We start from the raw sequence: 15,924 nt of genomic DNA on the forward strand, positions 1-15,924 counted from the left end.
GGTTCCTTAAGTTAACTTTGATATACTTTTGATATGAGAACTCACTAAAGTAATCTCTCAATAAAGATGTTCAAAATTTAACCAATAACATTCCCTCTCTGTATATTTGTATTTATACATATGGGAGGGAGGTACCATATTGTTTCCCTTAGACAGTACAGTATGAGGGTATAGCTTATTGTGTGCCCAGAACATTCCTTCTCTGTATATTTGTATTTATACATATGGGAGGGAGGTGCCATATTGTTTCCCTTAGACAGTACAGTATGAGGGTACAGCTTATTGTGTGCCCAGAACATTCCTTCTCTGTATATTTGTATTTATACATATGGGAGGGAGGTGCCATATTGTTTCCCTTAGACAGTACAGTATGAGGGTACAGCTTATTGTGTGCCCAGAACATTCCTTCTCTGTATATTTGTATTTATACATATGGGAGGGAGGTGCCATATTGTTTCCCTTAGACATCTATGACACAAGATGATCTCCAGGGTCCTCTCTGCTTAACCCTAGGGCCCAAAGCTATAAAATACTGGGCCGAAAGTAGATAATGACCTTATCAGAACCTGCTTATCCTTTCCTCAAAATATTTACTTGTCCTTAATGCTGCGAGACCTCTGAACTAAGACATCTGTACACATATGTCATTTTTTCAATGGTCAATTCAAATAATTAAATAAAAAGACAAATTCAATTGATATATTGTAATGTATGCGATGCTCTCTATCAAGACCCATTTATTTTACAAAAACATTAATACTGCAAACCACAATGCTCTTCTGTACTGACACACATTCTGTTAAAAAAAAGGATTTTGTGCTGATCCCTACACATTGCGTAGTTAATGTTTGCTGAAACAAACCATTAGTTAAAATAGAAGCCAGTCACCCTGCGTTTCGCCTGCAGACAACAGCCGGCTGAGTTATGTGCCGTGGATCATTGTGATTTAATGTTGGTAATAAACTATACTGACATACTCTGTTTTCTTACTAACAGTGTACATCTGCCGCACGTCGATGCAAACTATATTGTATATTGTCTGCACTGCCTGCTGTGAGGCTTGGATATGAGCAAAATGCTGGTGTTTAGTCTGCATTTCATCCAAGGATGTTAGAAAAATCTCTCCAAATTCCATTTCTGCCTTTGGAATATTTACCGAAAGTCATTGCTTTATATACAGAGTTATATATGATCTGCAGGGGGTTTCAAATATTTTAGATTTCTCTTTCTATTTTTCATTGAATTATACAGTACAGGTTTCAGATCCGTTATCCGGAAACCCATTATCCAGAAAGCTTCAAATTACAGAAAGTCCATCTCCCATAGACTCCATTATAAGCAAATAATTCTAATTTTTAAAAATGATTTCCTTTTTCTCTGTAATAATAAAACAGCACCTGTACTTGATCCCAACTAAGATATAATTACCCCTTATTGGGGGCAGAACAGCCCTATTGGGTTTATTTAATGGTTAAATGATTCCCTTTTCTCTGTAATAATAAAACAGTACCTGTACTTGATCCCAACTAAGATATAATTACCCCTTATTGGGGGCAGAACAGCCCTATTGGGTTTATTTCATGGTTAAATGATTCCCTTTTCTCTGTAATAATAAAACAGTACCTTGTATTTGATCCCAACTACAATACAATGAATCCTTATTGGAAGCAAAACAATCCTATTGAGTTTATTTAATGTTTAAATAATATTTTAGTAGACATGAATATATATGCCTATTGTTGCTACTACACTTTGGGGCCGATTTACTAATCCACGAACAGATCGAAAGCGTCCGAATGCGTTTTTTTCATAATGATCGGCAAGGTTTGCCCGCCGTTTACTAGCGTTCAATACGAAAAAGTCGCGACAATTCGCGCAAGTCGTAACGGCTACGAAAAAGTCGCAAAAATTCATGAAAAAGTCGCAACAGCGACGAAAAAATCGCAAGAAATACTAAAAAGTCGCAAAATGTTCGTTTCCAATCCGATTTTTTCCCATTCGGGATTCGTATTCGTGGATTAGTAAATCAGCCCCTTGTTGTAGGGCTGTATTTATATATAGACACCTGTGGTTACGGTGTCACTTCCAGCTGAAGTGAAGTCACATGTAGAGAAAGTGACATCATGCACAGGCAAGGGAAGGGGGGGGGGGGGCACGTTTAGGTTAGGTGCCTAGGGTGTGCCTAGGGTGGCTTTCTTGAAATGAATAGATGTTTCTGTCAGTAGAACCACTTCAGTCAGAGAATTCAACAACTTGGAAAAAAAAATCTCTTTCTTCTAATCTCAAGGGATGTCCTTGTGTCACCTGGAAAGATCTACTGGTGAATAAGACATCAGAGAGTTTAGTGCATCTCCTCCATATATATATATATATATATACACATTACAGCAAAGAATAAATATGAGCTTTCTTAGAAAAAGAGATCTCCATTCCTGTAGAGAACAGATTAAAGAAAAAAAAGAATAAAAGAAATATAATCAACTGTGAAAAGAAGAATAAAAAAGCAAGAAGAGTAGAGCTAGGAAATGATAAAGAAAAGAGAAAAGAACATAAGGAAAGCAAACAAAACAGTGAGTAATGACACAAAGACGAATTTTGAAAAATGGGTCTGTGATTTAAAGTTTTCTGGTAAACACTCAACATAAAAAGTTTTTCATTGGATAGGGAAGTTAATCTCTTGCAAAATGGATATCTGTAATTATCAGTTTGTACATTTAATGTATTTGTTGGTTACATGTTTGGCTAATAGTGAGTCACTGAGCTCCGCTTTAAAGTTTACAAGGGCGGCTAACTATTCCTCTGCTAAGAAAGAGTGGGGGGGCAATTATGTCTAATTTCACTTACTTTGGAGAAAATATACACTGATTAATCCTATTGCACTCCATATAGTATACTTCAGTCTTCCATTTGTATCCCACTGAGCGGAATAATCATCTGTAATATTCCAGTGCTTCTCTAGTTAAGCTGGATACATAAATCCCTTAATCACATTCCACCTTGTTCAATGGCAAAAGGAGGGGCAATGAGTGGCAGAGTTTCTTTGCTGAATGTGTTTTTTTTTAATCTTGTCTTCTTAGCTATAGAATCATGTCAGTCAATCTGACCAAGTCTATTGGTGAATCATCCAATTCATTTCTCATTCTGGCTCACAAGTTCACTTCTTATTGCTCTGACATATGAACATTATCTAGATGTGTAAAATATCCTTAGGGACAAAAGGAAAATAGGTTACACGTGAGTGTCACCTAGTTAATAGTATTTGATGTGTATATATAACAGTATGTCCATTTAATTATAAGTACAATAATAGATAAGTGGAAGAAGCTTATTGCATGTCAGTGATAATTGTCATTTATGTAAAAGACCCAATATACCGTAAAAATGGCTTGATGAATTGTACTTGGTATCTCTCTGTTCAGGCTAAAAGCAAAGATGGGCTCTTCCTGCTGAAATGCGCTTAGTACAGGGGAATACCCATATTACCGTAATTTTATCATATTGCTTTCTGTACAAAATGACCAAATGGACCAAGTTGTGCCTATTATTGTGCATGCTTTATGTATGGCCCTGTTTGGCTTCCTAAACCACCAAAGATATTAAACCACATCCCTGGGTTTATATGCCATAACAATTTTAGCATTTCATTGGGGGTTTAGACTGTGGAGACTTATTCCCTCCCTACCAAAATTTTCCCCCATGAATGTAACGCCTAGTCAAGAAAAATACAATGACACCATAGCTTTTTGTGGGTGGAGTTCGGCCACAGCTTTATTACAGAAATCCAAAATCAGAGAAAATAGTCCTTGCCATGTATTACAAACTTTACCAAACATCGCAACAACATTTTTTATATCTGTTTATAACGAATGCCGGCAGTGGGCATGTGAAAACCATCAAACACCACCAGAGATTAAATGGCCAAGGACTATCCCCCGCCATTTTGCTGTGACAAACCGAAATGTAAAGTATATATATATATATATATATATATAAGACTTTGAAAAACTTTTTTTTTTTTTTTGCATAAAGAGAGCCTGCAAAGAAAATATATAAAACATGCAATTGGGAGAACTTACCAACCTACTGTATGGGTACTGGCTATTTGCTCTTAAACAGGGAGGGGGGGAGGGAGATGCTGCTCCGTGCCTGCCGAGTGACACTGCAGGGAAGAGCTGACTGGCAAAAAGGGGAGGGGGTGAGTATAGCTGCTTTTTCTTCCCGCCCAAAGCTAAGCTCTTTAACTCCTTGCTTGCTGGAGGGAATTAAGTACAGACCGACTCCCCAGTCCCTCAGCGCTTTCTTTAGGCATTTCAGCGCCCTCCAGGAGGGATAAGGAATGTGAAAAAGTAATACTAATGAAGAGCATGATTGTTTAGAGGTAAAGTAACTTGCCCCTGACAGTGTATCGCAAGCTACAGACCATACAATGTGCAAGAAATGGGCACCAATCAGCCTGTTTTTGAACTTTGCACATTGTCTGCTTCTTGTGCCACTAAGCACAGTTCTCAGTGTTTCTCAAATAGAGCACAAAAAGTTGCAACACTGCCTCTGTTCCATAGTATCGGGCGTCCTGCGGGACACCCCCTAGCTTGCATGTAATTAGGGGAGGGCTGGGGGAAGAAAGCTTATGCTTATGCCAGTGTTGCACGGCTTCCTTATACCTCTACACAGATGCACCAGTCCCATAGGTGGAAGTGCTATGTTGATTTTACACAATTTTGTGGCAATGGTGTCATATAAAGCATTTGGCTTTATGTAGTATTCTTTAGGCACAAGTCTGGTGCACATATTGATGCAGCCTAGAATGGGAGCCCTAGAATTAGCTCCACATTCAGGGTGGCGGCAGCCCTAGGGTTGCCCTGAATCAATAGTCACAATGGAGTGCAAATGATCAGACAGACTAGGTGAGCACAATTGTAATTGCAAGAAGCATGTTTGGAGCATGTATCATTAATTAATGGTGTCAATACAGGCAACAATTGCGTACATTGCCCCCTTACCATCAACTACAACCGAGGCAAGTGTCTCACCTTCCTACCCTTTGTTCTAAGTGTACCAGCCAATCAGTCATAGCTCCAACAATACCTAAAAATATAAATATTTACCACAAATCTCTCCATAATTGATCATCAAACTATGTTTTCAGGTGTAACTTAGACAAAAATGATTTTTCTTTAATCTCCCCCCACCTGGGCTTCAGGTTGAGCCTCCCTCCCCCCTGTAACTGTGCTAGCCCCCTCCCCATAGGGGGAAACCTACAATTTGCTAAGTACAGTAACTCTGTCAATCTGTGCGGCTTGGAAGAAATTATCACATTTTCAAAGGCCAAGTTTATCCCTGGAATACCAAACACATTGGTATCGCCCTGTCCTTTTTAACAAAAACAATATATATTTCATTTTATTAGAATTTCAAAAGGTGAAATGTCTAATGTAAGATTTCCAAAGCACTTTTTTCTCCATAAAACCAAAAACAGTATAACCTTCTTAATAGTGATTGAAGGTTTTATAGAGGTGCAGTGTGTTTTATAGGGTGGCGAGATATTTACACAACTTGCTGGAACAATATAAACGGGGCAAAGAAATTTGCTGAGTTAGAGAATGGTTTTGTTGCTGTGATAAGACATAGGCTCACAGAGGCAAATGAGAGGATCTATTAACATATTACACAGACTTTGGGATGAATGTATCCTAAATTCCCTTATTTTACTAATGGTCTGTGCCATATGGAACTCTCTTAATCTTCAGAATATATTACATAATAAAGCACTCAGCCTATTTTTAGAGCTACTACAGTCAACTTGTGCTTAGCAACCAACTCAGTCCACAAGGTTTCAAAGACACAACGTTAATTCAAACAGAAATGTTGAACATTTTTGCAAGCAAGTGTGTCAGTCTTCATAGCTTTTGTGCTAGCAGTCTTTCCTTCATTCTTTATTTATTTGGTGAAGAGGAAGCTGGGAAGCTTTAGCGATAAGGCCTCTCTGGGGTTGACTTCAAGTCTTTGAATTTAAAAAAAACACATATACACATTTTAAAGAAACTAAAATAAAAAACTTTTCATTATGTTCTAGTGTAGGGGAATAAATATAGGGCCCAGTATGAAGGCCACTTAGGGGGAGATTTGGGGTGAGTGCTTATTTGTGCCCTGGGTACCCCTGGAACTATAGCAGGGTGACTGTTACCCCAATGTTTCTATATATCTGTAACCTTGTTATGAGCTAAGGGGGCCCAGCCTGAAGGCCAGTTAGGGTGAGATTTGGGGTGAGTGCTTATTTGTGCCCTGGGTACCCCTGGAACTATAGCAGGGTGACTGTTACCCCAATGTTTCTATATATCTGTAACCTTGTTATGGGCTAAGGGGGCCCAGCCTGAAGGCCAGTTAGGGGAGATTTGGGGTGAGTGCTTATTTGTGCCCTGGGTACCCCTGGAACTATAGCAGGGTGACTGTTACCCCAATGTTTTTATAAACCTGTAACCTTGTTATGAGTTAAGGAGGCCAGCTTAATTGCAGAAAACATGTGATTGTCCAGATATTCCAGGAACAATAGAAGGATCACTGATATGCCAATGTTTTCATATAACTTTAATTTTAGGTACTAGAACAGGAGGCTCCATACAACATTTGAGCCACAAAGGGGGTGGGATAATTAATGATATAATTAAACCCAACAGTAGACCATCTTAATAATCTATCCTCTGCAAACATCTGCAGTAGAAAAAGTAACATACTAACAACAAACACAAAAGTGTAGCAACATGGCAGTAATTTCCTCTTTTATATTCATTTGATGTTTTGTTCTAATGATTTATTTTTCGTTATTATTGAAAATTCCAACGTATTATATAAAGTTAAATATTAAAAGTTGTTGTTTTTGTATCATAGGATTCTTATCACTGGTCCAAAGATCTGTTGGCCAGGCAGCATAGTATTTTCCTTTGAGATAAATAGAGTTTAGAAAGCAAAATTCTGTGCCATACCAGCCCTGACCCGTAGCTCTGGATCAACCAGAACCCTTCCCTACCCCAAAAAACCCTAGAAGCCATATCTATATCTCTCCTACTACAGCAGAAATGCTTCCTATTTCATACATGTTATTTAACAAAGGCGTCCATGTATACATAGATAAAAGACTAAATTTGGACACCACAGGAAAAAATCAAAGAAACAAACATGGCCGGGTTGTATAACTCTTCCAGATGATTACAATTAATTAATAAAAAAAGTGAATACATTTGCTTACCTCAAGGGGGCAGTGTGAGCAGTAATACATGGTCATAAGTGCAAAACTACCTACTAAAATCGGTTAAATAAGCAATCATTTCTTGCTACCAAGCAAACTGTTAATGTAGTAATTACTGCTAACTAATAATTATGCCAGACCTACTTTTGCATGGAGCTCACCAAGGACATAATTCATACACAGCAAAGCACAGAAATGTATGTAATTGAGCCGCGGGAGTCTTCAGTACGATATAAAGCATAATTATGTTACATTAAGGTGGCTGGGCTGCCTAGTTCCATCATGTTAAATAAACACCAGTATTTAGAGGAAAGTCACATCCTTGGCATTTGTCATGTATGACCAAGATTGAAGTAGCTTTTATTCTCCATCAACTGACTGACCAGAACCTGCCTTGGGCACATTGCTTCCACCACGTTTATCCACAACTCTGCTTAGAATAACCAATGACTCTATCTCTACTAGTGGGTGAAGCAAAATTACAATTATAAATGCAATAAGGATTTGCCCACAGACTTTACGCCAGATATCCAACACAAATGATGTCTTAGGAACACTACCTTTTAAGTAATGAGAAACAGAGAGCCGGGTATACATAAAGCAAGAAGGATTCTCATTGGAGGTTTCTCTTGCATTAAGTAGACCTGCTGGTCCTGGAGAGCTGGGCAGTCATTTTACTGAGTAATTACAATCCATCTGGAATGTTACTAGACTACAGCTTTCAGCAGCCTTGAGTTGTAGTATGGAAACTTCTAGTTACCCAAGGCAGTGTTTACAATCCCACCGTGGCCAGTAAAGTCTCACCTTGGCCATTATTTCTATGGCAGAGATCAATAGTCTCTTATGATACTAGGTCAATGCTCTCTTTACATTTCCATAAATAGCATTTCTACAGTGATTGACATTGGTCCCTCCACACGAGGAACATAAACACAATCTAATTTACGTAACACACCACTATCTTTAACTTAATTTATCTATCTGTCTATCTATTTATCTACAGAGCTGTCAACCCAGGAGACTGTCTCCCGGGGGATCGTAATCGGATATAATGTGCCTTCATTGTGTGACGTTACAGAATGATCCCTTTGTATGCACAGTGAGCATTCGGACTAAATTAAAAGCTATTGGGAAAACAGGGGATGGGTGCAATTTTCTTGAGACTCCAGGGTAATCCATGATACTTGACAGCTCTATATCTAGATAGATAGATACTTGACTATCTATCTATCTATCTACTTATTGTACAGCGCTGCGGAATATGTTGGCGCTTTATATATAAATGTTAATAATAATATTATCTATCTATCTATCTATCTATCTATAGGGACCCATAGGGTTAATCTGCCCCTATGGCTTTAAACCCTACCACTTCCTCATTTCAGCTGTTACTGGGCAAAGTCCCATGTATCTAGTTCACCCTTATCTTATGCCTTATTGGTTATTTGGGTTGACCACACCTCTTGCAAACTCATATAGTGTTTAGTAGGAGGGTGTGGCTTCCTCTTTGGCTGCCTCTGTGTCTCAGGAACAGGTCACTGAGCCTGGGATCAAAAATAGGCCCCAGTAAAGACTTATTGCCCCAGAGATTTAATACCAATCTGGTGAAGTCGGGGACAGAGACCCCGTGAACGAGGACCAGTAAGATTGTTTCTCTTGTAAGAGCACTTTCTAGGAGAGATAGAGAGGGAAGGAAGCAAGAACAGCTTTTCGGCTCCACCAAGGAAAGTAGGGAGGAAGTACCCTTCCATACAGGCACTGTTGCCTCAGCATAGGGCCACGGTTAAGACATAGGAGACAGGCAATATCTCAATCCTGTTCCACAGTCAGCTGTAGGACTCTCAAGCTAGGGGTTATCAACCTGAGGTATCTATCCTGACTGTTTCCAATGGGGTGCCAAGCTGACCCGGTGCATTTACCCTGCCCAGACTCCCAAAGGGTGGGATAAACCGGTGTGCATCCTCTCTTTGCTGTCCTCAGAGTGTACTATCATTTACCATCTGTATGTGAGTATATGCAATAACCCTGCTTATTCATTGTCTCTGACAATAAACTTGTGCTATAGTTCAACTGCAAGAACCTTCTGGCGTCCATCTTTGCTAATCTGCACACAGCTACAGTGACTTGTAGTTCCACTACACCCCAGCTCCGCAGGTCTCTTCCATATAGTGAAGGCCCATCCTGTTTAAGAGAGTCGCATGTACCCTATGCTCTAACACCTACAGTATACTAGCCTGGGTTTGACTATTTTACTGCCAAATAGGGGTTACATATCTATCTATCATCTATCTATCTATCTATCTATCTATCTGTCTGTCTGTCTGTCTGTCTGTCTATCCATCTATCTATCTATCTGTCTGTCTGTCTGTCTGTCTATCTATCTATCTATCATCTATTGATTGAGCCTTCCACATCGATCTATCTATCTATCTATCTATCATCTATTGATTGAGCCTTCCATGTCTATCTATCTATCTATCTATTTATTTGTCTGTCTATCTATTTGTCTATCTATCTATTTCTCTATCCATCTATCTATCTATCTATCTATCTATCTATCTATCATCTCTCTGTCTCTCTATCTGTACAACAATAGCATAGATCCTTAATCAAATATTTCCACACATTATGGGGCCTAATAACTAAAGGTGTTTTTTTTTTTTTCTTTTTTACAATTCATATTTTTTGCCCCAAAATATGATTTTTTGCAGTTTACCATTATGAGTCAAAACTGTGACAAATCTGAAAGTAAAAATACTCCATCCAAAAGCTTTCGAGGTCGTGTAGAAGTCAATGGCAGCTGTCCTTTTTCAGCTGGCTAATCTTTCTTTGCTTCGTGCTTTCCATGTTTCTTCTGCATTTTTTTTTTTCTTTTAAAAGACTGTTTTAATAAATGACTTGGTGTTTGTGGTTTCAAAAAGCTCTAAAACCACTAAAATTAGATTGTGGATAAATGGGCCCCTAATTTGCCTTTATTGCATAGGGGGGAGCATTTAACTAATGTACTTTGTACTTCCTGAGCAAGAGAGAGAAATTCCACCTAGTAGTGTTCAGCAGGAAAGCCCTGGCAATTCTATTTCCCTATACTGTATAAATTCAGCACAACTAATTCCCTGTCGCTCGGCCCTGATATAAGTTTATCCAATTCCACTCAAAGGTGGGGAAAAACAAAAGCAGAATATTTTTTATATGTCAGGAAACCTTCAATGCAAGTCACCAGGTAATCACGGGCAGATCAATTCCTCAGTACCTAGAGCTGAGCTAAGCACAAGCACATCACTGATTAGTTTGCAGGAACGCTCACTTGATTTGGGTATGCAGAAAGTTAATTGAAATCAAGTGGAAATGCTTTGTAGGGGGAAAAAGACAATCTGACTACATCACAGAAATGAGTGAGCTACCTTAACTTAACTGGCAAGTAAATGAGGCAATGAGAGTAAAACACAACAAAAAAGAATTGCTTACTATTTGCTTCCTGGGGCTTCAAGCTGGCGGTGATTCTGGCGCAGACTTGTGCCCAGTCAATCATAAGCAGATGCCATAATAATGCAGAATACTGGAAATGACGCAATTTCTATAGTGATAAACTTTGGACACAATTGCGACCAATTTGTAACTCGCACTTGAGTCTGTTGGACAATTTGTTTGGCCAATGTGATGCTGGAATTGTTGGAAAACCCATAGCAATGTGCTGCAGTAAATAAGCCCTATTTTGTTGTCTAACATGGGTGTATAGGTATGGGATCCCTTATCCAAAAACCCATTATCCAGAATGTTCCGAATTACGGAAAGGCTATCTCCCATATAAGCAAATTATATGCAAATAATTCTAATTTTTAAAAATGATTTCCTTTTTCTCTGTAATAATAAAACAGTACCTGTACTTGATCCCAACTAAGATATAATTACCCCTTATTGGGGGCAGAACAGTCCTATTGGGTTTATTTAATGGTTAAATGATTCCCTTTTCTCTGTTATAATAAAACAGTACCTGTACTTGATCCCAACTAAGATATAATTACCCCTTATTGGAGGCAGAACAGCCCTATTGGGTTTATTTAATGGTTAAATGATTCCCTTTTCTCTGTAATAATAAAACAGTACCTGTACTTGATCCCAACTAAGATATAATTACCCCTTATTGGGGCAGAACAGCCCTATTGGGTTTATTTAATGGTTAAATGATTCCCTTTTCTCTGTAATAATAAAACAGTACCTGTACTTGATCCCAACTAAGATATAATTACCCCTTATTGGAGGCAGAACAGCCCTATTGGGTTTATTTAATGGTTAAATGATTCCCTTTTCTCTGTAATAATAAAACAGTACCTGTACTTGATCCCAACTAAGATATAATTAATGATCGGAAAGATCCCTTATCCGGAAAACCCCAGGTCCCGAGCATTCTGGATAACTGTACATATCATACAGTACCCATTTTTCTCTGGATTGCCTTTAATAAAACTTGGCGATAGTTATGAATGTTTCCGCCATGGGAAGACCTGCTCCGAGGCAGGAGTGCAGCAGAGGAACCAAACAGCTTCTCGCAGGTGGAGCTACATGAGCTTCAGAATGGGGGTAACCTTCACCCCCATTCTGGGCAGATGCAAGTTGGGGGTATAAGGAGGCCAGGTAAACTTTAGGAATGGTCAGTGCAGGGTGGGACATTTATAAAAGTTATCAACTTGAAAAAGACTCCATGGATCTTATCTGAAATAAGACCAAAACACTTTGCTAGGTGTTAAGGCTCCTACTTTATTTCCCATTTGTCTTTAACAAAGCCTCACTACAAGTCTCTCTAAACAAGGCTCCTCTAGGGCCACACTTAGCTGCCTTGACTCCAGGCCAAGCCATTACTCTGCTAATTTGGCACCTGAGCTTGGTTCCCTAATGTTCCCTTCCCCGGCAACTGTAGCTAAGTCCTGCCGGCAACCTTTCTTAATGACTCGGCTGCTTTTATAGAAGTAGAACATCACTCTCTATAGTGTAGTATGGGATAATATTCTCCTTTATTATAGACTCGGCCTGCATGGAATGACACGTACTATGTTGCTGAATAAATTGATGCACAATAATCAACATGTTGAGACAAGCCATCTCTTTATTTCAGATGGTAGTATTTATATCACAGTACGTCACTCCTCTGTTTAGCAGATACAGTGGGGCACAGAATCAGAACGGCAAAAACAAATCACAATTATATTGACGAATAACTTTAAAACCACTGAAATTAAACGAAGGAATGTGTTTAATTGGTTGACTTATTGAAATTTTCGGCAATAAACCATAATAGTCCCGCCCATTTGTTTGACTTCCTGCTGCCTCCTTTCTATGCAGTAGAACCAGCAGGACTCAGCACACTGCACTGTAGGATAGGAACCAATCAGCAGCTAGCCTGACCGGGTAGGGAACTGAAGCCTGTATTTGCTTGTGTGACTACAGGGCTGTGCATGGATACACCCCTCTTACTGTGCTTCTGGCAGGGACCATTAAGACACACCCACCCTTCATTTACAATAAGGACAGGGACCTGAGCGGATCTATAGGGAGCTCTTTTTTTCAAGATAATAATAATTTTCAGCCCACAGTAAATCCAGCAGGGCTTTTTAGTTATACAATATCTCCTTAAATGTATAATGGATAGTTGCTTAGAATTACCTGGTGGATTAACCCTTTCATTTTCTCAAGTTCGCTCCACAATACATTGATAGCGTCAACCCAAAGTCTTTGGATCTAGGGCCTCACCCACTTGTAACATCTCATAATTGTAAAATATTATCCCCGAGCCCCAAATAAAGCCCAAACTCACCTTATGGTAGCATCGAAAGTAAGCCGCCCGCTCATCAGAAAACTTTTCCAGCCTTTTCGGCCCTTTACTCGACGCTTTCTTGAACACTAACCAACATCTCTGATAAATCTGGAATCACAAAGTACAAATTGTTGGCACACGAGGAATTTACCAGGTCCAGGAACAATTCCATAGATATACCTTCAAGCTATTTGTCCTACTTTGCATTTAACCGTTGCCCAGCCTGAGTGATATCCTGGCAATATATTCCTACCACCGAGGCACAGTGAAATATGATTAATGCACCATTTGCTGTCAGTCTTAGCGGTGACAAATTACAGTGTGATTGCTTTTTCATGATGTGTCATTATTCAGGTGCATCAGATGTTGCTACATCGGCTCGCACTACAATGTTTTATCAATCTTACTTATTCTAACATTATACGGGATCGATATTATTGTGATAGTGGATAAGTGGTTGAGTTATAATTACATTAACTTTTTGTTGCAGAATTTTATATTTATCGCTGAAGTTTAGCAAATCCTTTGAGGTTAAACATAGTCACACACATACAGATATAAGATACATGCCTAAAGGACCTGTATGTATGTAGTTACCTCAACAGGGTCATTTATGGGTGCAACTGCAAACGTGGGTGCTCCAAAATGGACGCAATGGAGAGAACTTTCAAGAAGCTGCATACATACAATTGAATGCAGTTGGGGAGCTTACTACATTTATTGTTACCGCCTTTGCACCGTTTCGGGGGGGGCGCAACCCACCATTCGTCAGGATACAACATCGAGTGCAAGTAACACCTTTAAGGCATACAAAAATTCTACCACCCATTCCCAAAGTTCCTACTTGTCCAGTAAATCCAAAATGAGGCTCGGAATACAGGTAGTGGCTTGAAACACACTGAGAAAATTTGCCACCCAAAAATTTGTTGCGCATCAAAAAAAAGTCATGGTTGCGCCAAATTGGGCGCAAAAAATGGTCTCGGTCATGTCAAAATAGTCACGGGCATGTCAAAAAAAGACGCAGCCAACAAAAATGTTGCGCGGCAAACACGTTTTGCGGATTTTTATTTTTTTAACTGACAATTTTTTGGGTTTTGTTTGTCATTTTGCATTACAACTGCATAATGCTGTGTTCTGCGTCATAAATACAGCTGTTAGATAAGGTTATAAATAGTATATATATATATATATATATATATATATATATACACAAGGGAGAGTGGAGCACACCCTATAGAAGTTCAAATGCCCTGGGTGCTGGCTAAAATGAGGCAATATATGAACAGAGAGCCGCACACACAAGTTATGACTTAGTAATGTAGTGAAAAAATTTAATTAAAAAAATATCCAACGTTTCGAGTACTGACTGTACTCTTCCTCAGGAACTCACTACATTACTAAGTCCTTGTGTGTGCGGCTCTCTGTTCATATATATATATATATATATTTATATATATATATATATATATATATATATATATAAATTGATCTAAATAAACTAAGTATCTTTTTTTTGATAAAATTTTCCTGGTGTGCATCAGCATTTTTTTACATATTTACATTGTTTATCTGATTTGCACCCAGGTTGTTATCCCTATAAGTGTGTGCCTTTCTATATATATATGGAAAAAAAGGGGAAAGCAAATAAGAGAAATAAAAAACCAATAACAACGAGCATTGTTGTAGCGGCCGGGACCTATTCTTTTGGTGGAGTAAAGGCACATACTCCCTTTGCTTTTTGCAGGTTTCTATGGTTGGGGGTGAGCTACGATGTTTAGGCCCGTAAAGCCATAAATAGTTGGGGGTCATTTTGTTTTGCATATTTTTAGCTATTTTGCGAATTTTCCTGGCGTCTTGCAAAAAAGGTGAAACAGGAAATATTCGCTCATAACTAATCATCATATCATATTTTTGGATGCCATAAAAGGTGTTACTTGCACTTGATGCCATATCCTGATGAAGGGTGAGTTGCACCCCCCAAAACATTGCACAATTAGGGTAAGCTCCTCAACTGTATTCATCATTGTATATGTGTGTGGAAATTTCTATATTGCTGATTAGACCATGCAGGTTGTTAAGGAGGCCTTCACCAGCAGTGCAGCGAGTGTGGAGCGAAAATCTGTATTGCAATGGAAAGAACACATGAACCCTTATGAGCTTGGGACCCATGTAATGGCTGAGGTTTTTTGCAATAAGGTAAGAAGAAAGACTAAAAGAGGTGTTTCCTTCCTGCTTGCCATTACAAAATTGGACAGAAATGATGGTTCAGTCCTTCTACGGACCAGCAAGGGAGTGAGGTCAATTGAATTCCACCTACAAACACAGATGCATCATCCAGCTAAAGCTGGGATACCCAACCTTTTTTTACTTGTGAGCCACACTCAGATGTAAAAAGGGTTGGTGAGCCATACAGGCATGAAAACGTTCTTTGGGGATGCCAAATAAGGACTGTGAGTGGCTATTTGGTAACCCCATATGGACTGCTGGCCTGCAGGAAGCTTTGTTTGGAGTAAAACTGTCTCTGTGCTTCCAAAACTTGTCTCCAAGTCAGAAATGTAAAAATTGGGCACCTACTTTGAGGCCACTGGGTGCAACATCAAAGGGATTGGTGAGCAGCATGTTACTCAAGAACTACTAGTTGTGGATCAATGAGAAATCAACAGTTGGCATCTGTACAACATTAGATGAATTGGAAGATGCTTTCTGGGGTACAAACATAAAGTAAGGTTGTACCAATTCAGCTGAAAGAGACCATATCACAAAGCTTACATTGAGCTTAAATTCTGAAGACAGTTTTCCTGTTCAGATGAAAAATAGAAAGCAAACAGTTTAAGAAGAGCAAGTTTGTAAAAATGTGATGTATTACATTTCC

The 15,924-nt window shown here is 38.9% G+C and overlaps 1 protein-coding gene across 2 annotated transcripts in view; it reads right to left on the bottom strand.

Annotated features, from left to right (window-relative positions):
- Window positions 1-15,924, bottom strand: part of dok5 (docking protein 5) — a 119,986-nt gene that overhangs the window by 39,763 nt on the left and 64,299 nt on the right. For both annotated transcript variants that reach the window (XM_031894773.1, XM_002935385.4), the window contains exon 2: window positions 13,053-13,160. In XM_031894773.1, coding sequence (XP_031750633.1) covers window positions 13,053-13,160 — 108 coding nt within the window. The remainder of the gene's footprint in view (window positions 1-13,052; window positions 13,161-15,924) is intronic.

Source organism: Xenopus tropicalis, chromosome 10 (assembly GCF_000004195.4).
Source record: "Xenopus tropicalis strain Nigerian chromosome 10, UCB_Xtro_10.0, whole genome shotgun sequence".
Classification (NCBI taxonomy): domain Eukaryota; kingdom Metazoa; phylum Chordata; class Amphibia; order Anura; family Pipidae; genus Xenopus; species Xenopus tropicalis.